Raw genomic sequence first — 25,968 nt, forward strand, 5'->3', positions numbered from 1 at the left:
TCTTCCAGACTTGGTTATTTCACCACAAACAGAGTGTATATTGTGAGCACATAAGTTATTCCTCTGCCCAGGAACCAATCAGTGAGTTATGATCACTCTGAAAAAGAGTCATATTAGATTCAAAACATTGACTTTGTTTCTGTCTCCAAACATTCTATCAGATTGCTGAATTTCTCCAGCGCTTTTTGCTTTTATTTCAGATTTCCAGCATCTGCATTTTGCTTTTATTGTGATAATAGTAATGATTGAAGTAGTGTATTATGTTCAGTTTTAAGATGTTTGAACAAAATTAAATTATCCTCTTCCCATTCCTTTGTTCCAGGGGCAAGCTAGTTTGGAAGAATTGCTGGAGCTTCCCAAAATAAAACCAATGTGTTTTCTGAAACAGAAGAATGAGTTTCTCCCTCCATTCTCAGAGCTGAGACACCTCAGCCTTGCAAGAAATAAGGTATGCCTAGATTCCAGTTGAGTCACTCTCATTCACCTTTTGTCCTTTAATTTTTCCCTAAATTACCTGATTGCATACATGAGGATTGATGGCAAGAATTACAGTCAAATCCCTGATCCTATCCCTAGTAAGTTGCTACAGACAAACAATGCTCAGAGTGATTGTATCAGGATGATCCTGGACATTTGTTTGAGATCCAGATTTATTCTGATTTACAGTGCAGCTGTTTCAGTTCCATGTGACCTTTTCCAGTTTGGAGAGTTAGTGGATCATTGATATAAGGATCAACATGTACAGTCAATTGCTGAATTATGAATTTGTTCACTGACAACTGGAAGAGATAAAAAGACACACGCACACACACACGCAGACACTTTGACATATGGGCGCTGCATTTAGAGACACGAAAGATAGTTGGAGGAGGAGGCCTTTCAGCCCTTCGAGCCTGCTCCACCATTCATCACGATCATGGCTGATTGTCCAACTCAATAGCCTAATCGTGCTTTCTCCCCATAACCTTTGATCCCATTCATCTCAAATGCTATATCCAGCCACCTCTTGAATACATTTGATGTTTTGGCATCAACTGCTTCCTGTGGTAATGAGTTCCACAGGGTCACCATTCTTTGGGTGAAGAAATGTCTCCCCACCTCCATCCTAAATGGTTTACCCCAAATCCTCAAACTGTAACCCCTGGTTATGGACACACCCACCATCGGGAACACCCTCCCTGCATCTATCTTGTCTAGTCCTGTTAGAATTTCATAAGTCTTTATAAGATTTCCCTCCTCACTTGTCTGCACTCCCACAAAAACAATCCTAACTTGTTCTAGGTAATTAAATATATAAAAGTATAATGTTCTGGGGATCCTTCAAGAGCTCATATCCAGTCCTCTGGTCCTAGCTGCTATAAGCATTGAAGATAGGAGCATACCTGAGGAATTCTTTTGATATATAGTTAGGAATGAGTAATAAATGCTTGCCTAACCAATATGTGTACATCCCATGAACAAATAAACAAAATGAATATAGTTAAAAATCACACAACACCAGGTTATAGTGCAACAGGTTTATTTGGTGGCACTAGCTTTCGAAGTGCTGCTCCTTCACCAGGTGGTTGTGGAGCTGAATCATACAATACAGACTCATACGGTTCTGCTCCACAACTACCTGGTGAAGGAGCAGCACTTCGAAAGCTAGTGCCACCAAATAAATCTGTTGGACTATAACCTGGTATTGTGTGATTTTTAACTTTGTCCACCCCAGTCCAACACCAACACCTCCAAAAAGTGAATATAGATACCTATATCTTATACAGACTGTGTCAGGGGATTTGTTTTATTACCTCATTGACCTGATATATTCTAGAATTAGCCAGATATTTCAATCTTCCTAACCCTTCAAATAGGAGAGTCGTTTTCTGCCAAAAATTATGGAGGTATAAAAGTGAATTCCATCTCCAAAACCTCTTTGTTCTGTTTTTGAATTCAGTTGTAATGGGACAGGAAAAGAATATGAACTGTTGCAGTTTATGAATCTGTGGAATGAGTATTTCAGTGAGCAAATGGTCAACCCGCAGAACCAGTTCTCTATTTATTATTTCATAGAACATAGAACATAGAAATGTACAGCACAGAACAGACCCTTAGGCCCACAATGTTGTGCCGAGACTTAATCCTAATATAAAATATAGTAACTTAGCCTATGCACCCCTCAACTCTCTGCTATCCATGTGCATGTCGAGCAGTCACTTAAATGTCCCCGATGACTTCGCTTCCACCACCTCAACTAGCAAAGCATTCCATACATTCATGCCTTGGATGTCATTGGATGTAAGATGAACATTTGTTTCCCATTCTTTAATTGCCTTTGAAGTAAGTGAATGCTGGGCCATTTCAGAGGGCAGTTAATCTGGGACTGTGCAGTACGAATCTGGTGAAATTAACACTACATCACTACCTCCCACGGTTGAATAGCTCTTTCAAAGACCCAGCACAGGAATGATGGGCCAAATGGACTCTTTCCATTCTGTGAAGCAGCTTTAGTTTCCCAACCCTACTCTGTTGTTAATCTGAGCCAGGAAGATGTCAGGATGGGGAAGATCTTAACGTGATAATCCTATAGAATCCAGATTCAGGGTATTTTCCTCATGCATGGCTGGGACTTGGACATGACTGGGACAGTGCCAGGTGGAAAAGTATATGGAAAAGATGCACTTTACAAATGCCTTTGTTTTTGCTGATGTGTTTTCTGTTGTAGATAACGGATGATGAGGAACTGCTGGCTGTCTGTCTCTTTCCGGCACTCAACAAACTAACCATCTACAAAAATCCTGTTGCCTCGTACTCCGGTACTGTGTCTTGTTGCTGCAGCCATTTATCCTCTTGTGTTAATGGTATCTTCATGTAGATGGACAGCAAGTACCACCAAATGAGATTTCAATCCTTACTTTTGACTATAGACAAGCTGTTTATTTCTTAGAAATTGTAGCACTACTGTTGGGGGTGAAATAAATCATGCAGTGGGCGACTCGCTTGTAGCAGTCCAATTTAGAAGTAATACGCCACACTCAAGCCTTAAGTACTGACTGGTTTACTCGTGAGCTCACAGGGAGAGACAAGTCAACCGAATGATGACAAGTCACTTGAATGAGATACAGAGAGTTGTGTGATTATAAGGGTTACAATTGTTTAAAAATTATCAAACTGTCAATTTGCAGGATAAAAAGCAAGCTAGGCACCTTGCCCAGTCATTAGCTTCAGTCAAGTAATGTCTGCACAGTGTTGGTTAGTAGCTGATAAGCAGGTGTTGGTATATAATAGGTCCTTGCAAAGAGAAGAATAGCCCCATGCAAGGCAAAAATTTGTTTATTAGATAACAGTACAGCTACAAGGCCAACCGTCTTAGCTGGACATGGGAAACACAGGCTTTTAGTAAGCAGGCACTAAGATAAGATTCAAAATGGTTTCCAGGCTTTTAATATGTGACAAAATGGCTGTCACAAATCTAATAATTCTCCCACAGCTATCAACTACACAGCAACCGCACAATCATTGACACCCTACATTTAAATCATTGTTATGGAAAGCAAGAGAATAAATGTCAAATCTTATAGAACTCCACTGGAAATTAACTTCCAGTCATAAAAGCATTCATCAACCATTGCACATTGCTTCCAGTCACTGAGCTGAAAATGTGTTGCTGGTTAAAGCACAGCAGGTCAGGCAGCATCCAAGGAACAGGAAATATGACGTTTCGGGCTAAAGCCCTTCATCAGGAATGAGGAAAGTGTGTCCAGCAGGCTAAGATAAAAGGTAGGGAGGAGGGACTTGGGGGAGGGGCGATGGAGATGTGATAGGTGGAAGGCTTCTGTGCAGAGGAGATGACCTGCGGGGTGCAGTGAGAGAGAGAGAGAGACTCACTGAAATCCTTGTAGAGGGAGGAAGAGAGCTTCTTCAAGGTAGGCATCCTTGCAAGAGGATTCGCAGTAGGTTAAAATCTTCGAGTAAAAAGTGAGGTCTACAGATGCTGGAGATCAGAGCTGAAAATCCTTGGATGCTGCCTGACCTGCTGTGCTTTAACCAGCAACACATTTTCAGCTCTGATCTCCAGCATCTGCAGACCTCACTTTTTACTTCCAGTCACTGAGCCAATTTTGGATTCAGCTTGTCATTTGACCTTGGATGCTATAGACCTTTATGTTCTGGTCCATGCTGGTGTTGATACTCGACATGAGCCTTCCCTCAATCTCTTTCTCTCACTCCTTCTGTTCCTTTCTCCCTCTTAATCCCTTCACCTCAACTACACTCTGTGGTCAACATTCTCACTGCTCTCTGAGGAAAGAAGTTTCTCCTGAAATTTCAGTTGGATTTATTAGAGACTGTCTTATATTATTGGCTCTATTTTTATTTTTTCTAACCTACCTGTTATTGCACATCTTTGGAAAAGGTGGGACTTGAACCCAGGCCTCCTGGCTCAGAAGAAGGGACACTATCACTGCCCCACAAGAGCCCACCACTACCACCAACCCCCCCCCCCCCCCCCCCCCTCCAATGGCTGTAGTCTTGGATTCACATGTATTACATAAATTATTAAACTTCCAAAAGAAATTGATTGGCAGTAAGGGATGTTCTGAATTAAGTTCCACTTTGAAGTGTACATATATGATGCTGATGGTTCACAGTGCAGTACTGAATGAGGGAGTATTACACTGTTAGATGGACAGTCTATTTTACTTTCCATGGAATGTGATCATCACTGGCAAGGCCATAATTTTTTGATCATCTCTAATTGCCCTTGACAGTGACCAGACCAAGTAAGAACTGCAGGTTCCCTGGCTAAAGCTTCCTGCTAGTGAACCAGATGGGATTTTACTAATGGCAAAGTTTCGTGGTCACCATTACTCGGACTGATTTGGAGGTGCCGGTGTTGGACTGGGGTGTACAAAGTTAAAAATCACACAACTCCAGGTTATAGTCCAACAGGGTGGCATGGTGGCTCAGTGGTTAGCACTGTTGCCTCACAATGCCAGAGACCCGGGTTCAATTCCTGCCTCAGGCGACTGACAGAGTGGAGTTTGCACATTTTCCCTGTGTCTGTGTGGGTTTCCTCCGGGTGGTCCGGTTCCCTCCCACAGTCCAAAGATGTGCAGGTGAGGTGAATTGGCCATGCTAAATTGCCCATAGTGTTAGGTGAAGGGGTAAATGTAGGGGTATGGGTGGGTTGCGCTTCTGCGGGTCGGTGTGGACTTGTTGGGCTAAAGGGCCTGTTTCCACACTGTAAGTAATCGAAAGTTTATTTGGAAGCACTAGTTTTCGGAGCGCTGCTCCTTCATCAGGTAGCTGTGGAGCAGGATCATAAGACACAGAATTTATAGTAGAAAGTGAGGACTGCAGATGCTGGAGATCAGAGCTGAAAATGTGTTGCTGGAAAAGCGCAGGTCAGGCAGCATCCAAGGAGCAGGAGAATCGATGTTTCGGGCATGAGCCCTTCTTCAGGAAAGAGGAAGGTGTGCCTGAAAGAATTTATAGTAACAGGATTGCAGTGTCACGGAATGAAATATTAAACAAATTTAGCTTAAGTCTTTCATCTTTTAGAATGATCATGTTTGTTTTGGTTCCTTCATATGGACATCCCAGAACTTTCAAAAAGTTATGTTGTCAAGATAACTTTAACAATAGGTGCCATCTCAGCTCAGATAATGCATTGAAGGTGTGAGATTAAAGTCAGTCTGTGTCCCAATGTTAGGTCAGCCTGATTCTATTTCTAAAGTGGGATTTACAGAATCTTACATGGATTTATGCAGTTTTTGAGCAAAATAAAATGTAATTCTGCAAATACAAATTCACCCCACAAACTTATGTGTCTGTGTGCAGGGGAGACCGAGTGAGTGTGTGCATGTGTGTGTCAGGGTGTGAGTGCCTGTGAGAGAGGGTGTGTCTGTGGGAGGGGGGTATATGAGTGTCTATGAGAGTGTGTGTAAGTGAGTGTAATGGTATCAGTCTGTGAGAGGGTGCATGTGTGGGAGTGTATATGTGAATGTATGAGAGAGAGCTTGTTTATGAGTGTGTGTGTGTGTGTGTGTGTTTAGTACAGTGAGGTCGCCTGTAGTGTGACATGAAGCCAAGAATCCGGTTGAGGCCAGCCCCATGCCTCTACTCAGCCACTATGTGTTGTTGAGTGTCCCAAGGTCTGCCTTGGAGGTTGGTCATGCGAAGGTCTGAGGCCGAATGTCCCTGACCATTACTAGTACTAGCTGTCAATCCCAGTTTTTTATTCTTGATTACATTTAAACTTATCTTCCTCCACAATTAATCCTAACCTCTGGATTACTAATTTGCTGATATTAATTATCTGCTGACTTCCCCACTGCACTGATGGAGGGAAGAGAGCGCTGCGCCGCTGGAGACTCAGTACTGAGGGATCACTGGACTGATGGTGAGGCAGTATCGAGGGACTCTGCACTGTTGAAGGGTCAGTTAAGAGGAAGCTCTGCACTATCAAAAGATTATTACTGAAGGAGAACAGCACCGTCGGAGAGTCAGTCCTGAGCTATTTTGCACCGTTGAATGGTCAGAACGGAGGTTATCTGGAAATTACTATCTGAAATGGTGTTAAAAGTGAAACTGTCACAACATTTAGATGATCATTTGAAATATCCTTATACAAGGACATGGGCCAAGTACAGGAAAAGAGACTGGAGTAGCTAGATGCTTGATGACTGGCATGGATGTAATGGGCTGAAGGGCCTCTTTCTATGCTATAAAACACCATGAACCTATGAAAGCTAGTGAATTAAATCTGAACATCGATTCTCCTGCTCCTCGGGTGCTGCCTGACAGGCTGTGCTTTTCCAGCACCACACTCTCGACTCTGATCTCCAGCATCTGCAGTCCACACTTGCTCCTCGTAAAAACCCATCTGGGTCACTGATGTCCCTTAGGGAAGGAGACCTGCTGTTCTTACCCAATCTTACCAACCCACAGCAATGTGTTAAACTCTTAATTAACTGCTCTTTGAAATGGCTTAGCAGACCACTCAGTTTGAGGGCAATTGAAGATCACCAATAATTGACAACCCACCAGCAACTCAAACATGTGAGAAAGTTTTGAATAGTCAAGCTGGGATTGGTGCCCTGGGCACTGAGCAGCTTGCAATTCAACTCCAATTTATTTCAATGGACAGGACAGAGGATTTAGATTAGATTCCCTACAATATGGAAACAGGCCCTTCGGCCCAATAAGTCCACATTGACCCTCCGAAGAGTAACCTACCCAGACCCATTCCCCTACTTTTACCCCTGACTGATACACCTAACACAATGGGCAATTTAGCATTGCCAATTCATCTGATCTGCACATCTTTGGACTGTGCGAGGAAATCGGCGCACCCGGATGAAACTCACACAGATACGGGGAGAATGTGCAAACTCCCCACAGACAGTTGCCCGAGGTTGGAATCAAACCTGGGTCCCTGGCGTTGTGAAGCAGCAGTGTTAACTACTGAGACACGCGGTGCTCCATTTAGCGTGTGTGGGTGTGTATGTATGTATATATACTATTTTACTTTGCACAAACACATTGTAATGACCGTTCTTACACAGATCCTCTTCATTTTCCCATTCAGTGAAGCACCTGCTAGTGCTCTCCATGTTTCAGGACAGACTCGGGATTGAGGTGATCAGAGACAAGCCCCGGCCCCCAGAGAAACCACCAGTGTACAATGTCTTTAATCACAAGCGCAAGGTAACGTTGTTATATTTGTTCAGTGGATGTGGGTGTTGTCAGCATTTATCATCCATCCCATCTCCATTCCCTGCAGAAGGTGGGGGTGAGCTGCCTTCTTGAACCACTGCTGTAAATAGACACACAATGCCCTGAGGGAGGGAGTTCCAGAACTTTTGACTCAGCAACACTGAAGGATGGGCGACATAATTCCAAGTCAGAATGGTGAGTGGCTTGGAGGGGAACTTGCAGGGATGGTGTTCCCATATGTCTGCTGCCCTTCATGATAGAGGAAGATGCTGTTGAAGGAGGTTTGGCAAATTGCTGTAGTATTTATTGGACAGTAAGTACATTCTGAGACATTTCAGAGGTTAATGGAAACTTAATGGGATAGAAAAGGTGAACCAAAATACTGCAGGGCAAGAGGACATAGAGTCAGGCTTATGGTGGATATGTTGAGTACCGCTATCAACAAAGATTTCTCAAAAAGTAATTGCATTTGTATTTCATCTTTAATATTGTAAAACATCCAGAGAAATTTTACAGGATTAAACAACATTGCACACTCAGCCATATCAGGAAGTACTAAGATAGGGGATCAAAGCTTGGCCACAGAGTCCAATTTAAGAATGAAAATGTGAGTGGGGCGGACAGGGTTTGGGAAGGAATTCTGGGCAGGGACGCCTGTGTGAGTGATGGAGGGATCCAATTTGAGGATGTTTGTGAGTCCAGAAAGTGAGGAATGCAGAGACCTTGCAAGACTGGAGGAGGTTAGAGAGATCAGAAAAATACTCACTGCAGCTGACTTTATCAAAACTGACAGAATGCAGTAAGGTGGGCTGTAAATCTGATGGTATTTACATCCAACCTCCCAGATCATTTGTGGTGGATTTTAACTAGCTTCCTGCAGTGGCCGGTAAACGTGCTTGTCCGAAGCTGGCAGGTTCTTCATGTTAAATATTCGGATCAGGACCTGATGGGATTAGGGCCTGAGTGTGCAGGGGGTTCCTCACTTCAGTGTGTCTCCCTACTGTTGTGACAAATTCCAGTTGCACATGTAACAGGGCTCATGCCTTCCACTGTCAGGGCAGACTAAGAGTTTCAATTGTGAAGTTCACACCTTTCTCGCTGTGGGAGCTCCTTGAGTTGCAGTGTGGGCAAGTTACTCTTGTTGCCAGGGGTTCGGTAGGAACTCTGCTTTTGAACTTTAAATCATTGAATGACAGTGCAGACTGATACTCTCTGTGCGACCTCTTTGGGAGAGGTATCCAATTATGCTGCTTCCCCATAGTCTTATACTGAATCTGCCCTTTCCAGCAGTCTGTTCCAGATCACAACTCAGAAACCTGCTCATCTCCCACCCACCCCGTCTCCCCCACAACCTAAACCAACAGTGGGTTGATTACAGATGGTCACTATTTTCTCAAAGCAATATGGAGCTGTAAATTTTTCATCATTGGGACAGCTGCACTAAGGCGCTTAACTATTTCATATTTAATTTCCCACTGCTTGGAATTCCAGGATTTTTGGGGATTCTTCAGTGTATGAGCAATGACGTAATGATCAGGTTGGCTTCCTGCTGTAGGAGTGCTAGGGCTAGGGAACCTTCATAGTCCAGATTCTGGACTGTGTCTCATGTACTACTGGATCACTACTTGAGGAAGTTCCCTTTTGCTGTTTCAGGTCAACAGTCACATTCCGCGGATTCCTAAACAGGACCTGGTGTTGGAAGCCGCTGAGCAGCTCCTGGAGCTGGACCAGGATGGAGAAGGAGAGAGCCAGTCTGATGATGAAGAGATGGAAATTCCAACACCACCACTTGCCATCTGCTCAGACCTTCTGTCATTAATATCACACAGGGTCTGCCCATTGGAGAGCAGGTCCTCTGAAGGGAGCTCCTGGACTTCAGATCAGACAATCAAAGAAAAGGAAATAGAGGGGTTCTTCATGACCCAGGTCAGTTCTATCAAAGATACCATGATTATAGACTGCTTTTTATGTTAGAGGAACAGGGAGTTAATGGCACAGTGCATTGAGAAAAGTAATAAAATCTCAAATTCAGATGAACCACTTTCTTTGCAATTTTGGCCTCATTGGAAAAGTCAACATTAGTTGCTCATTCCTAAATGCCCTTAAACTCCAATGTTTTGCTTAGCCATTTCGGGGGGCAGTTAAGAGTTAACTATGTTGCTATGGGTCTGGAGTCACATGTAGGGCAGTCTGGGTAAGGACAGCAGATTTGCTTCCCTAAAGAATACGACCACAGAGATAGGTTTTTACAACAATCAATGATAATTTCATGATCACCATAACTTAGACTAGCCTCTGATTCCAAATTTTATTTTGCAAATTTAATTTAAATTCCCTCAGCTGACTTATAGACTCCTAAATGTTTCCAGCGCAGAAGGAGACAATTTGACCATTGTGTCCATATCAGTCAACCAAGATCTGATTCCATTTTCCAGCTGTTGACCCATAGCCCTGGAGTCTATGAAAGTGAATATCTAAATGTTGCTTAAATATCACAAGAGATTCTGACTCAATCGCCATTATAGGCAGTGCCTTCTGAGTGTGAAGGTTTGTACTCAACTCCTCTCTGAGCCCTATTCATCTTACCTTAAATCTAGGCTCCCTTGTTATTGACCTCTCTACTATCAGAAGATGTATCTTCCTGTTCCCCCGATCTATGCCCCTCATTACCATGCATACCTCTATCAGGACCCCTTTCAATCTTCGCTGCTACATTGGTTGTGGTTGTTTTCAATCTAATTGTTCCTCACAGCTCAGGTCCTCCAGGCAGCAGCATCTTGGTAAGTCTCCTCTCTATTGCAATCACATCTTTCCTATAATGTGGTGACCAGAACTGCACATAGCACTCAGTTGTGATCTAACCAGTGTTTTATACAGTTCCAACGTAACCTCCTGATTTTTTTATTCTATGCCTCAGCCAGTAAAGGCAGGTATCCCATATGTCTTCTTAACCACCTTACCATGCTACCTATAGGGATCTTTTGATGTGCACACTAAAGTCCCTCTGATCTTCTGTATTTTCTGGGAACCTGCCATTTATAGTGTAACCCTGCCTTACCAGCTCTCCCCAAATGCATTTACATCACACATTTCCAGATGTAGGCTTGTTCGCTGAGCTGGGTAACAGCTCACCATACTAGGTAACATCTTCAGTGGGCCTCCGGACGAAGCATTGCTGATGATTCCTGCTTTCTATTTATATGTTTGGGTTTCTTTGGGTTGGTGATGTCATTTCCTGTTGGGATGTCATTTCCTGTTCTTTTTCTCAGGGAGTGGTAAATTGGGTCCAAGTTTGTTGATAGAGGTCTGGTTGGAATGCCATGCTTCTAAGAATTCTCATGTATGTCTCTGTTTGGCTTGTTCTAGGATGGATGTGTTGTCCCAATTGAAGTGGTGTCCTTCCTCATCTGTATGTGAGGATATTAGTGAGAGAGGGTCATGTTGTTTTTTGGCTGGTTGATGTTCATGTAGCCAGGTGGCTAGTTTTCGCCTGTTTGTCCAATGTATTATTTGTTATAGACCTTGTAAGGTATTTTGTAAATGGTATTAGTTTTGTTTGTTGTCTGTATAGGGTCTTTCAATTTCATTAGCTGCTGTTCTAGTGTGTTAGTGGGTTTGTGGGCTACCATGATGCCAAGGAGTCTGGCAGTCATTTCCGAGATGCCTTTGATGTAGGGGAGAGTGGCTAGGATTTCTGGACACGTTTTGTCTGCTTGTTTGTGTTTGTTGCTGAGAAATCTGCCAACTGTGTCCATTGGGTACCTGTTCTTTTTGAGTACACTGTCTAGGTGATTTTCCTCTGCTCTGTGTAGTTCCTCTGTGCTACAGTGTGTGGTGGCTCATTGAAATAATGTTCTGATGCAGCTTTGTTTGTGGATATTGGGATATTTGCCTCTGTAGTTCAATATTTGGTCTGTATGTGTTGATTTCCTGTAGATGCTGGTTTGAAGTTCGCTCCCCTGTGGCATCTAGGAATGGCAGTTTGTTGTTGTTTTCCTCCTCTCTAGTGAATTTCATGCCAGTAAGGGTATTATTGATGGTCTTGAAGGTTTCCTCTGATTTGATTCATTACTGATGACAAAGGTGTCATCCATATAGCAGACCCAAAGTTTGGGTTGGATGTTTGGCAGAGCTGTTTGTTCGAGTCTCTACTAAGAACCCTGATACTGGAGATCCCATGGGTGTTCCATTGGTTTGACTGTAGGTTTTGTTGTTAAAGGTGAAGTGGGTGGTAAGGCATAGGTCTACTAGATTGACGATGCTGTGTTGGTGTATGTGTCTTTGGGTCTTCTAATAGTGTAGTCAGTGTTTCCTTGGCCAGGCTGATATTGATTGATGTAAACAGGGCTGTGACATCAACTGGGACAACACGTCCATCCTAGGACAAGCCAAACAGAGACACGCATGAGAATTCCAAGAAGCATTCCAACCGGAACTCTATCAACAAATACATTGACTTGTTCCCGATTTATCACTCCCTGAGAAAAAGAACAGGAAATGACATTCCAATAGGAAATGATGTCACCACAGGAAATGACATCACCAACCCAAAGAAACCCAAACATATAAATAGAAAGCAGGAATCATCAGCAATGCTTTGTCCAGCAGCTCACTGAAAATATTACCTAATATGGTAATACCTACATCCAGAACCTCAACCTTAGGTACATTTGTCACTATTCTACACATCTGAGCAGTCCATTCATATTCTCCTGCAGGTTGTGGCGATTCCTCCTCATTATTTATAGAGTGAAACAGCATGGAAGCAGACACTTAAGTCCAACCAACCATAGAATCATAGAGTTATAGAGACATGCAGCACGGAAACAGACCCTATGGTCCAACATGTCCATGCCGACCAGATATCCTAAATAAACCTAGTCCCATTTGCCAGCTTTTAGCCCATATCCCTCTAAACCCTTCCTTTCCTATTCATACCCATTCATATGCCTTTTAAATATTGTAATTGTACCAGCCTCCACCACTTCTGCCGCAGCTCATTCCATACACGTACCACCCTCTGAATGAAAAATTTGCCCAATAGGTCCCTTTTAAATCTTTCCCCTCTCACCCTAAACCTATGCTCTCAAGATTGACTCCCCCACTTTGGGCAAAAGAGCTTGTCTATTTACCCTATACATGTTCCTCATGATTTTATAAACCTGTATAAGATCACCCCTCAGCCTCCGACGCTCCAGGGAAAATACCCCCAGCCTATTCAGCCTCTCCCTGTAGCTCAAATCCTCCGACCCTGGCAACTTCCTCATAAATCTTTTCTGAACCCTTTCAGGTTTGACAACATCGACCTCACCCACAACTTCCACCTCACCTTCAAATTCACTTGGTCCATCTAGGACATCGCTCTCCCCTACCTTGACCCCACCTTGACCTCTCCATTTCCACCTCCAGCGACAACCTCCAGACAGACGTTTACTACAAATCCACAGACTCCCATAACTACCTGAACTACACCTTCTTGCACCCAGGATCCTGCAAGAAATCTATCCCCTTCTCCCAATTCTTCTGCCTTCATCACATCTGCTCACTCGAGGAGACGTTCCACTCCAAAGCTTCCCAGATGTCCACCTATTTCGAACAACATGCATTTCCATCCAGACAGCCCTCCATCACACCATCTCCATTCCCTGTTCTACTGCTCTAAACCCAACCCCCTCCAAACATGATAAAGACAGAGTGCCCCTTGTCCTTACCTAACACCCCACCAGTCTCCGCTTCCAATGCACCATCCTTAAACACTTCCACCAACTCCAACTAGACCCTACCCTTAAGAACATCCTCCCCTTCCCACCCCTCTCCACCTTCTGCAAGGACCGTTCCCTTCAACAGTCCTTGGTTTGCACCACTGTCCCCACTGACCCCCTGAACCCACAGATACCTTCCCCTGTAACTGGAAAAGATGTAAAAACCTGCCAGTACACCACCCCCCTCACCGCCATCCAGGTCTGCAAAAGATCTTTCTAAGTGAGACAGAGGATCACTTGTCCACTTTAACCAACCCAGGTAAAAACAATGCCTGCAGATGCTGGAAACCAGGTTCTGGATTAGTGGTGCTGGAACAGCACAGCAGTTCAGTCAGCATCCAAGGAGTACTTCCAACCTAGCTTACTGCATCAGGTGCTCCCGATGTGGTCTTCTCTACATCAGGGAGACCAGACCGCATGTAATCTCTGAACATTTCGCTGAGCATCACAGTTGGGTCTGCAGGACCTCCCAGTCACAGCCTATTTTAATTCCCTTCCCATTCCCTTTCCAACATGACCATCCTTTGCCTCTTCCATTGCCATAACGAACCAACACCTCATCTTCCATCTGGGCAGCCTGCAGCCCGGAGGACTCAACATTGAGTTCTTCACTTTCAAATATCGTTTCTTCCCTTCTCCCCTCCCCCTCCGTTTCACCCCTCCCAGCCACCAACTGGATTCATTCCTTCAATTGACCAACCAGGTCATACCCTTTGCCTGTATACACCTATCCCCACTTCACCACCCTGTTCCTGCCACCCCCTTTATCTGCAGCTCCCCCTACACCCACCCCCAGTCCTGAAGAAGGATTATACCCAAAACGTCAACTTCTCCATCTCCTGATGCTGCCTGGCTTGCCGGGTTCTTCCAGCCTCCTGCCTGTCCAATTAACATCCTTCCTTTAGCAGGGAGCCCAGAATTGCATGCTGTATTCCAAAAGTGGCCTAATCAATGTCCTGTACAGCTGCAACATGACTCCCAACTCCTATGCTCAATGCACTGACCCTGTTCACAAACTAAACTAGTCCCACCTGCCTGTATTTGGCCCATAACCCTCCAAACATTTTCTATTCATGTACTTATCTAAATATCTTTTAAACATTGTAACTATACCCTCATCCATCACTTCCTCTGGAAGTTCATTCCACAAACCAACCACTCTCTGTGTAAAAAGATTGCCTGTTTTGTTTTTTTAAATCTTTCTCCTCTCACCTTAAAAATATGACCCAAGTTTTTAACTTGTCAAACCTTATAACGATTTTATAAACTTCTATAAGGACACCCCTCCACCTCCTACGTTCCAGTAAAGAAAATCCCAGCCTATTTTTATAACTAAAACCTTCCATTCCTGGCAACATTCTGATAAATCTTTTCTGAACCCTCTCCAGTTTAATTATATCCTTCCTATAAAAGGGGAACTAGAACTGCACACAGTGTTCCAGAAGAGGCCTCACCAGTGTCCTGGACAACCTCAACATGGTGTCATAGAACATAGAACATAGAAGGATACAGCGCAGTACAGGCCCTTCGGCCCTCGATGTTGCGCCGACCGAATCCTACCTAACCTATACTAGCCCAATAACTTCCAAATGCCTATCCAATGCCCGCTTAAATGACCATAAAGAAGGAGAGTTCACCACTGATACGGGCAGGGCATTCCATGAACTCACAACCCGCTGTGTGAAGAATCTAGCCCTAACATCTGTCCTATACCTACCACCCCTTAATTTAAAGCTATGTCCTAACTTCTAAACTCAAAAGGTCTGAGCAATGAAGACCAGCATGCTAAATGCCTTCTTAACCACCCTGTCTACATGTGATGCAAATTTCCAATTTACCACCCCACAGTTTTTGTGCATCTGCAAACATCCTGATCATATCCGTACATTAGAATTAGCAAGGTCACCAGCAGTGATGGAAACCACAGGAGCCGGACTTGCAGCCACAGGAACCCCCCTCTACTATCGCCCTCTGTGTCTGCTTCCGAGCCAAAACTCAAATGTGCCACTTAACTTTGGATCCCCATGAGTTCATTACTTTCTTGACCAATCTGAGATACTTTATCAAAAGCTTTGCTAAAGTCCATGTACACCATGTCAAAAGTATTATCCTCATCTACAATCCTGGTTACTCCCTCAAAACATTCAATCAACCCTCCCCTTAACAAACCCATACTATCATTCATTAATCCATGTTTCTCCAAGTGGATATATATTCTCTGTCTCAGAATTCTTTCTAATAATTTGCCCTCCACTGAGGTTAAACTGACCGGCCTGTAATTTCTTAGTCTATCCCTTCAGTGTGTTGTGTACTCTGTAACCCTCAGTTGTGTTGGCACGGTCTCCTTTTGAGCACACTAATGTTAACACTGTGTTTTCTCTGAAATCAATAGTACTTTCACTGTATCTTGCTGGAGCTCTCTACCTATCGCATTGTCACTCCTTACCCTACACTAGAGCCTGAAGAAACATTGAGCCTATGGCAGTCCTGTGAGTTCCAATATCTCTGTGCGCTGATTTTTATTTCCCAAAGGTTGACAATGTGACACCGAAGAGTGAAGGGTTGGAGAGTCTGAAGGAAACATTTACTGAAGCATCCTCATTCACATCTAATCTTCCTGAAAAATATCGAGGCTATGAAGAACTTCTGGATGCAAATCCTGACCCTGACTTTGTGGAACCACTTGGTAAGAGATCCTACTCCCATCCATAGCTTCCTCCCCCACCCCCTATCATCTCAGAGAGGTCCAATACTTCTGCATTATGAGCATCAGCTGATGTTACCAGCTCTTCTAGGAATTGTCCTGCAGTCTCCAGGAATTGATGAGGAACCATCTGCCCACTGCTGTGAGGAAATGTCGGAAATCAGATCATTGGTTTTCTAAAAAAAAGTTACTTTAAATTTCATCGAATCCTTCCAGTAATACAAGTGTTGGAAGAAATGGCAGAAGTTTGGAAATGTTGAAATTGAGAGCATGTAACCTCCAGGAATAGATGCTCCAGGATTTGACATCCGGATATACTACTGAATCCTAGTGGCCCTCTTCCCCATTGTATGGTGGCTCAGTGATTAGCACTGCTGCCTCACAGCACCATGGTCACAGGTTTGATTCCAGCCTCGGGTGACTGTCTGTGTGGAGTTTGCACATTCTCCCCGTGTCTGTGTGTGTTTCCTCTGGGTGCTCCAGTTTCCTCCCACAGTCCAAAGATGTGCAGGTCAGGTGAATTGGCCATGCTAAATTGCCCGTAGTGTTAGGGGCATTAGTCAGAGGGAAATGGGTCTGAATGGGTTACTCTTCAGACGGTCAATGTGGACTGGTTGGGCTGAAGGGCCTGTTTCCACACTGTAGGGAATCTAATCTAAAAGAAATTGAATTTATTGTCACGTGTACTGAGGCACAGTGAAAAGCTTTATCTTGTGGGCAATACAGGCAGATCACCGATCTGTAGCATAGATAGTAAATAATACGTAAACAGCAGCAAAAACAAAAACACAGGTACAGGCGAATGTTAAGAGTTTGTGAGTCCATTCAGTATTCTAACAACAGGAGGGTAGGAACTGTTTTGAAACCAGCTGGTGTGTGTTCAGTCTTCTGTACAGTAGGTTTGAGTTTCAGTCTTCCAGAACCTTCAGCAGTTTGTTTTTGTTCTCGTTTGACTCTCCAGGAATTCAGCAGAATGTTCAACAATTGGAACGCTCACTTCGGAAGCTACAACTGTACCCTGACCCATTTGCCAGAGTGAACCTCCAAAGAGAGCCCTATGTGCCCAGGGCAAGAATGGTATAGTACTTTATTGTCACATCACTCTAGGAATCAGAAAATGAATAACCACTGCACCTTTCACCATCTCAGGATGTTCCAATGTGCTTTATACCTAATGAGTGCTTTTTGAATTTAGTCACTATCCTAATGTTGGAAATATGGCAAACAACTTGTGCATAGCATGTTCCCACAAACAGCAAATGGCAGGAGAATCTGTTTTACTGATTTTGGTTTAAGGGTAAGTATTTGTCCCAGGGCACTAGGAAGAATTGCCCTGCTGTTTTTTTTTGAAGAGTGTTGTAGCAATGTTTATATCATCTTTAGAGGGCAGATGGGGCCTTGGTTTAAAATCTCATTCAAAAGATAGTAATTTTGACAATGCAGCATTCAGTAAAATCCCACCACTGTTGGAAGTGGAGACTATGGAACTTGGGTCTTTAAAGTGAGACCTGAGTCAAGAATCTTATGATTCAATGGAGAGAGCAAAGACTGACACCATAGTGCCATGTGCAGTGTTGCCAATACTGCAGAAAAGCAGCCATTTAGACAATAGACAAGAGGTGCAGGAGTAGGCCATTCTGCCCTTCGAGCCTGCACCACCATTCAATATGATCATGGCTGATCATCCTTAATCAGTATCCTGTTCCTGCCTTATCTCCATAACCCTTGATTGCACTATCTTTGAGAGTTCTTTCCAATTCTTTCTTAAATGAATCCAGACACTGGGCCTCCACTGCCCTCTGGGGCAGAGCATTCCACACAGTCACCACTCTCTGGGTGAAGAAGTTTCTCCTCATCGCTGTCCTAAATGGCCTACCCCATGTTTTTAAGCTGTGTCCTCTGGCTCGGAAACATGTTTCCTGCCTTCAGAGTATCCAATCCTTTCTCACTTTGAAAGATCCCAGTAGCTGACCTTAATCTGTTTGTGGTGTTGATTGAGGGAGAACTCGAGCACAGTCTTCTGTCTTGTTTTGTTGAATTGGGGCCTGGGTTCTGCACCATCTCCTGGAGTAGACAGCCAAGCCGTCTGCCCAGGCAGCATTCCCTCAGTAAGACATCAGAATGGGAAACCTTTGTTGGCCTTTAACTTACCCAGTTGGTCAGTTAGAGAAAGTGGTGTCATACAAATTAAGGGGTCTGACATTTGGAACACTTCTCTTACCGATGGCCACAAAAGGCCTCATGCAGGAGAAGAGGAATAGCCTGCTCCACCATTCAATAACATCATGGCTGATCTGATGTTCCTCACGCTTACTTTCCTGTCCTTTTCCTTTGACTCTTGACTTCCTGAAATTCTATCTCAGCCTTAAATATCCACAAGGACTCTGCCCCCACAGCTCTCTGTGACGAGGAGTTCCAAAGACTCTCAACCCTCTGAGAGAAGAAATTCCTCCCCATCTCAGTCTGAAACTGGTGCCCCTTTATACGGAGACTGTGTCCTCTGGTTCTAGACCCTCCCTTGAGGGAAAACATTCTCTCAACATTGACCCTGTAAAGCTCCTTAAGAATGCTATATGTTTCAACGAGATTGTCCCTCATTCTAAATTCCAGTCAGTCCCAACCTGTTTACCCTTTGCCTGTAAGACAGTCCCTCCATCCCAGGGATCATCCTCATGAACCTTCTCTGAACTGCCTCCAGTGAAATAATATATTTTCTTAAATAAGGGGACCAAAACTGCTCACAGTGCTCCAGATGTGGTCTCACCAGCACCTTGTACAATTGCAGTAAGACTTGCCTCCTCTCACACTCCAACCCCCTTGAAATAAGGGCCAATATTCCATTAGCCTCCCTTATTAACTGCTGCACCTGTATGCTAGCTTTCTGTGTTCAAGCACAAGTATCCCTAAGTCCCTTTATAATAGAACTGAGACCATAAGCTATAAGAGCAGAATTAGGCCATTTGGTTTTTGTAATCCCTCGTTCGATCATGGCTGATATGTTACAGCTTCCTGCAGTTTTTCTCCAGGTACAGAGTACTCTCCCTTTCAAAATGAACAACTTCACATTTTCACACATTATACTCTATTTATCAGTTTTTTTGCTCACATACTTAATCTATCATTATCTCTCTGTGAATTTTTGTATTCCCATCACAACTTGAAGGGCTTTTGCCCGAAACGTCGATTTCGCTGCTCCTTGGATGCTGCCTGAACTGCTGTGCTCTCCCAGCACCACTTTAATCTAGAATCTGGTTTCCAGCATCTGCAGTCATTGTTTTTACCAATTTTTTGTGTCATCTGCAAATTTTGCAACAGTATACAGAATGACCTCAGTTATCCGAAAGTCAATTTTCTGAATTTCAGATTATCCAAACAAGATCTTGAGGTCCTATAAAAACGTTATCCGTTATATGAACAATCAGTCATACAAACACAATATTACCTGTTAATCTCGTTCGGATAATCGAGGTTGTTCTGTACTTGCTTCCTTCCTGCAAATTATTACTATAGATTGTAAACAGTCGCAGTCCTTGTACTGATCCCCGCTGGTTCCCAACCTGAAAAAGAACCCCTTATCCCCACTCACTGTTTCCTGTCCTTAAGCAATTCTCTATCCATGCCGATATACTACCTCCAACACTCTGGGCTGTCATTGCTTAACTTTTTGTGGGATACCTTGAAATGCTTTCTGGAAGTCCAAGTACTTCACAACCGTAAGTGTTCAAGGTTTGTGCGAAGAACCACTAGTTCCCCTCAATACACTCAGATTTTTTGTCATTTTTGTCATTTACCTAAATGATTTGGATGCGAGCATAAGAGGTACAGTTAGTAAGTTTGCAGATGACACCAAAATTGGAGGTGTAGTGGACAGCAATGAGGGTTACCTCAGATTACAACAGGATCTTGATCAGATGGGCCAATTAGCTGAGAAGTGGCAGATGGAGTTTAATTCAGATAAATGTGAGGTGCTGCATTTTGGGTAAGCAAATCTTAGCAGGACTTATATATTTAATGGTAAGGTCCTAGGGAGTGTTGCTGAACAAAGAGACCTTGGAGTTCAGGTTCATAGCTCCTTGAAAGTGGAGTCACAGGTAGATAGGATAGCGAAGAAGGCATTTGGTATGCTTTCCTTTATTGGTCAGAGTATTGAGTACAGGAGTTGAGAGGTCATGTTGCGGCTGTACAGGACATTGGTTAGGCCACTGTTGGAATATTGTGTGCAGTTCTGGTCTCCTTCCTATTGGAAGGATGTTGTGAAACTTGAAAGGGTTCAGAAAAGATTTACAAAATTATGACCTTATAGAGGTTTACAAAATTATGAGGGGCATGGATAGGATAAATAGACAAAGTTTTTTTCCCTGGGGTTGAGGAGTCCAGAACTAGAGGGCATAGGTTTAGGGTGAGAGGGGAAAGGTATAAAAGAGACCTAAGGGACAACTTTTTCACACAGAGGGTGGTACGTGTATGGAATGAACTGCCAGAGGAAGTGGTGAAGGCTGGTACAATTGCAACATTTAAGAGGCATTTGGATGGGTATATGAATAGGAAGGGTTTGGAGGGATATGGGCTGGGTGCTGGCAGGTGGGACTAGATTGGGTTGGGATATCTGGTCGACATGGATGGGTTGGACTGAAGGGTCTGTTTCCGTGCTGTACATCTCTATGACTCTATTCAAAAACCTTGAATATATCAGTCAGACACAGTTTTGTTTTTGTGAAGCCGTGCTGACTCTGTTAATTCAATAATGATTTTTCCAAATGTACTCATTCAGTTTTCTCTTGTGCAGCCAAGGAAATTAGCAGAATTCACATGTCACAAGAGCAGAGCAGATAAAATAGAAGAGATTCTGAAAAGGATGAAGGAGCAGAGAACGATGAACATTATTCCATTAGGTACTTAATTATCAATTCAATTTCAATCATCGCATGACTTGAAAAGATCTCCATTCTGCCCATCCAATTTATTCTGTCCCGCATTGGAATGTCACACTGACCCTTGAATGTTGCAGTTGGTTCAGAGAAAGTGAGGACTGCAGATCCTGGAGATCGGAGTTGAGAATGTGTTGCTGGAAAAGCACAGCAGGTCAGGCAGCATCCAAGGAGCAGGAGAATCAACATTTTGGGCATAAGCCCTTCATCAGGAATGAGGCTTGTGGCCCAGAGGCGCTGGGAAATAAATGGGAGAGGGGTTGCTGGGGGGAGGTAGCTGGAAATGTGACAGGTAGATGAAGGTGGGGGTGAAAATGGAGAGGAGGGTGGAGTGGATAGGTGGAGAGAAAGATGGACCGTTCAAGAGGACAGTGCTGAGTTGGAGGCTTGGGACTGGGATAAGTCGGGGGCGGTGAAATTAGGAAACTGGTGAAATCCACATTGATCCCATGTGGTTTCAGGGTCCCAAGATTGAAGATGAGGCGTTCTTCCTCCAGGCATGAGGTGGTTAGGGTTTGGCGATGGAGGAGGCCCAGGACCTGCATGTCCTCAGTGGAGTGGGAGGGGGAGTTGAAGTGTTCAGCCACGGGGCGGTGGGGTTGGTAGGTACAGGTGTCCCAGAGATGTTCTCTGAAACAATCCGCAAGTTGGCATCCTGTCTCCCTGATGTAGAGGAGACCACACCGGGTACAACAGATACAGTAGATGACATGTGTGCAATTACAGGTAAATTTCTGTCGGATGTGGAAGGCTCCTTTGGGGCCTTGGGTGGAGGTGAGGGGGGGGAGGGGGGGGTTTGGGTGCAGGTTTTGCACTTCTTGCCACCACGGGATCAATGTGGATTTTACCAGTTTCCTCATTTCCCTTCCCCCGACCTTAGCCCAGTCCCAGGCCTCTAACTCGACACTGCCCTCTTGAACTGTCCTACCTGTCCATCTTTCTTCCCACCTATCTGCTCCACTCTCCTCTCCAATTTATCACTTTCACCGCCAACTTCATCTTCCTATCACATTCCCAGATAACTACCCCTCTCAGCCCCACCTCTCTCCCATTTATCTCTCAGCCTCCTGGCTCACAAGCCTCACTCCTGATGAAGAGCTTATGCCTGAAATATTGATTCTCCTGCTCCTTGGATGCTGCCTGACCTGCTGTGCTTTTCCAGCAACACACTCTTGACTCTGCTTGCAGTTGATGTTTTCAACTCTGTTATCCAAAATCGCTGCAAGACCGGCTGAGTATTTCCAGCAACTTATGCATTCCCTGCTGGCATGAATTTTTTCATGTCATAAATGTAAGCTCCCCGACACCAATCTGAAAATTCAAGATTTTTCCAGATTTTTTATAAACTTAGTTATTCTGATACTTGAGGATCTTCAATGAGTGATCATCGACCCACACATCTTCAAACTGGCTAATCAGTGCTGACTGTGATAAAGACAGGAAATACTGAAGAATCACAGCGGGTCTTGCAGCTTCTGTGCAGAGAAACAATATAACCCCCTCAGAACTTCAGGACGAGACGGCATGTGATGCTCCCCAAAATGATTATTGGAATGTATTTTCCCTTTCATGATCATTTCATCCCCCCGCCCACCCCTTTATTGTCATCAAACTCCACCTTGCCATCATTGGAGAGGATGGGTGGTACAGGCTGGCAGGAATGATGAGCATGATGGGCCATTGTCCCATGGGAACCAGCAATCTGGGCTGAAACACATATCTCCAGCAGCAGCAGCAGCAAAGAGCTGTGAGATGATATAAAGAAGTTCCATCCACTTGTAAGGGAGATGGATTAGTAATCCTGAAACCCAGGCTAATGTCCAGGTGATAAATCCAACCATGGTAGCTGGTGGAATTTGAATTCAATTTGAATAATTTGGAATTGAAACTAGTCTCTGTGATGGTGAGCATGAAATTATCATAAAATCCATCTGGTTCACTGATGTCAATTAGGAAATCTGCTATCCTTACCTGTTTTAGTCTACATGTGACTTCAGCCTCAACTGCTTTGTCCTGGATGTTGTCAAGCTTCTTGAGTGTTTTTCAAGTTGCAGGCAAATGGGGAGTATTCCATCACACTCCTGAATTGTGCCTTGTAGATGGTGGACAGGCTTTGGGGAGTCAGGAGGGGAGTTACTCGCTGCAGGGCTCCTAGCCTCTGACTTGTTCTTGTAGCCACTGTGTTTATATGACCAGTGTTCAGTTGCTGATCAACAGTATACCTTGTATTGGAGGATTCAATGATAGTAACACCATTGAATGTCAGGGGACAATGGTTAAATTGTTTTCTGTTGGAGATCTGTAAGAATAATAGATGGTTATGGTAGGGGATTTTAACTTTCCAAACATAGACTGGGACTGCCATAGTGTTAAAGGTTTAGATGGAAGGAACTTGTTATGTGTGTACAAGACAATTTTCTGATTCAGTATGTGGATGTACCTACTAGAGAAGGTGTAAAACTTGACCTACTCTTGGGAAATAAGGCAGGGCAGGTGACTGAGGTGTCAGTGGGGGAGCACTTTGGGGCCAGCGACCATAATTCTATTAGTTTTAAAATAGTGATGGAAAAGGATAGACCAGATCTAAAAGTTGAAGGTCTAAATTGGAGAAAGGCCAATTTTGATGGTATTAGGCAAGAACTTTCAAAAGCTGATTGGAGGCAGATGTTCGCAGGTAAAGGGACGGCTAGAAAATGGGAAGCCTTCAGAAATGAGATAACGAGAATCCCAAGAAAGTATATTCCTGTCAGGGTGAAAGGAAAGGCTGGTAAGTATAGGGAATGCTGGATGACTAAAGAAATTGAGGGTTTGGTTAAGAAAAAGAAGGAAGCATATGTCAGATATAGGCAGGATAGATCGAGTGAATCCTTAGAGTATAAAGGCACTAGGAGTATACTTAAGAGGGAAATCAGGAGGGCAAAAAGGGGACATGAGATAGCTTTAGCAAATAGAATTAGGGAGAATCTAAAGGGTTTTTACAAATACATTAAGGACAAAAGGCAACTAGGAAGAGAACAGGTCCTCTCAAAGATCAGCAAGGCGGCCTTTGTGTGGAGTCACATAAAATAGAGGAGATACTTAAACGAGTATTTTGCTACTGTATTTACTGTGGAGAAGAACAGGGATGTAGGGTACAGAATGTAGGGAAATAGATGGTGACATCTTGAAAAATGTCCACTTTACAGATGCTGGATGTCTTGAAATGCATAAGAGTGGATAAATCCCCAGGACCTGATCATGTGTACCTTAGAACTCTGTGGGAAGCCAGGGAGGTGATTGCTGGGCCTCTTGCTGAGATATTTGTATCATCGATAGTCACAGGTAAGGTGTTGTAAGACTGGAGGTTGGCTAATGTGGTGCCACTGTTTAAGAAGGGTGGTAAGGACAAGCCAGGGAACTATAGACCAGTGAGCCTGACGTCAGTGGTGGGCAAGTTGTTGGAGGGAGTCCTGAGGGACAGGATGTACATTTATTTGGAAAGGCAAGGACTGATTAGGGATAGTCAACATGGCTTTGTGCGTGGGAAATCATGTCTTTCAAACTTGATGGAGTTTTTTGAGAAAGTAACAAAGAGGATTGATGAAGGCAGAGCAGTAGATGTGATCTATATGGACTTCAGTAAGGTGTTCAACAAGGTTCCCCATGGGAGACTGATTAGCAAGGTTCGATCTCATGGAATACAGGGAGATACAGAACTGGGTCAAAGGTAGAAGACAGAGGGTGGTGGTGGTGGAGGGTTGTTTTTCAGACTGGAGGGGTCCACTACTTTTCATCATTTACATAAATTATTTGGATCTGAGCATAAGAGATACAGTTAGTAAGTTTGCAGATGACCCCAAAATTGGAGATGTAGTGGACAGCAAAGAAGGTTACCTCAAATTAGAATGGGATCTTGATCAGATGGGCCAATGGGCTGAGAAGTGGCAGATCGAGTTTAATTCAGATAAATGCGAGGTGCTGCATTTTGGGAAAACAAATCTTAGCAAGACTTAAACACTTAATGGTAAGGTCCTAGGGAGTGTTGCTGAACAAAGAGACCTTGGAGTGCAGGTTCATAGCTTCTTTAAAGTGGAAATGCAGGTAGATAGGATAGTGAAGAAGGTGTTTGGTATGCTTTCCTTTATTGGTCAGAGTATTGAGTACAAGAGTTGGGAGGTCATGTTGTGGCTGTGTAGGACATTGGTTAGGCCACTGTTGGAATATTGCATGCAATTCTGATCTCCTTCCTATTGGAAAGATATTGTGAAACTTGAAAGGGTTCAGAAAAGATTTACAAGGATGTTGCCAGGGTTGGAGGATTTGAGCTACAGGGAGAGGCTGAACAGGCTGGGGCTGTTTTCCCTGGAGCGTCGGAGGCTGAGGGGTGACATTATAGAGGTTTTTTAAATCATATGGGACATGGATAGGATGAATAGACAAAGTCTTTTCCCTGAGGTGGGGAGTCCAGAACTAGATTAGATTAGATTCCCTACAGTGTGGAAATCGGACCTTCAGCCCAACCAGTCCACACTGACCCTCTGAAGAGTAACCCACCCAGACCCACTTCCTGGAGCACCCAGAGGAAACCCACATAGACACAGGGAGAATGTGCAAACTCCACACTGTGGTCGCCCGAAGCTGGAATTGACCCTGGTGCTGTGAGGCAGCAGTGCTAACCACTGAGCCACCATGCCAGGGCAAAGGTTTAGGGTGTGAGGGGAAAGATAAAGAAGAGACCTAAGGGGCAACATTTTCACACAGAGGGTGGTACGTGTATGGAATGAGCTGCCAGAGGAAGTGGTGGAGATTGATACAATTGCAACATTTAAAAGGCATTTGGATGGGTATATGAATAGGAAGGGTTTGAAGGGATATGGGCCAGGTGCTGGCAGGT

General features: G+C 44.0%; 1 protein-coding gene across 1 annotated transcript in view; it reads left to right on the plus strand.

The window, feature by feature from the left end:
• The first annotated feature begins 363 nt into the window (after positions 1 to 363).
• The window catches only part of LOC132816906 (X-ray radiation resistance-associated protein 1-like), a 29,287-nt gene continuing 3,682 nt past the window's right edge, over positions 364 to 25,968 (plus strand). The window contains exons 1-7 of the mRNA XM_060826923.1: positions 364 to 448; positions 2,708 to 2,798; positions 7,574 to 7,692; positions 9,355 to 9,627; positions 15,996 to 16,149; positions 17,129 to 17,244; positions 20,954 to 21,059. Of these exons, the coding sequence (XP_060682906.1) occupies positions 371 to 448; positions 2,708 to 2,798; positions 7,574 to 7,692; positions 9,355 to 9,627; positions 15,996 to 16,149; positions 17,129 to 17,244; positions 20,954 to 21,059 (937 nt within the window). The 5' untranslated portion in view covers positions 364 to 370. The remainder of the gene's footprint in view (positions 449 to 2,707; positions 2,799 to 7,573; positions 7,693 to 9,354; positions 9,628 to 15,995; positions 16,150 to 17,128; positions 17,245 to 20,953; positions 21,060 to 25,968) is intronic.

The sequence above is a fragment of the Hemiscyllium ocellatum genome, chromosome 6 (genome assembly GCF_020745735.1).
Source record: "Hemiscyllium ocellatum isolate sHemOce1 chromosome 6, sHemOce1.pat.X.cur, whole genome shotgun sequence".
In the NCBI taxonomy this organism is placed as follows: Eukaryota; Metazoa; Chordata; class Chondrichthyes; order Orectolobiformes; family Hemiscylliidae; genus Hemiscyllium; species Hemiscyllium ocellatum.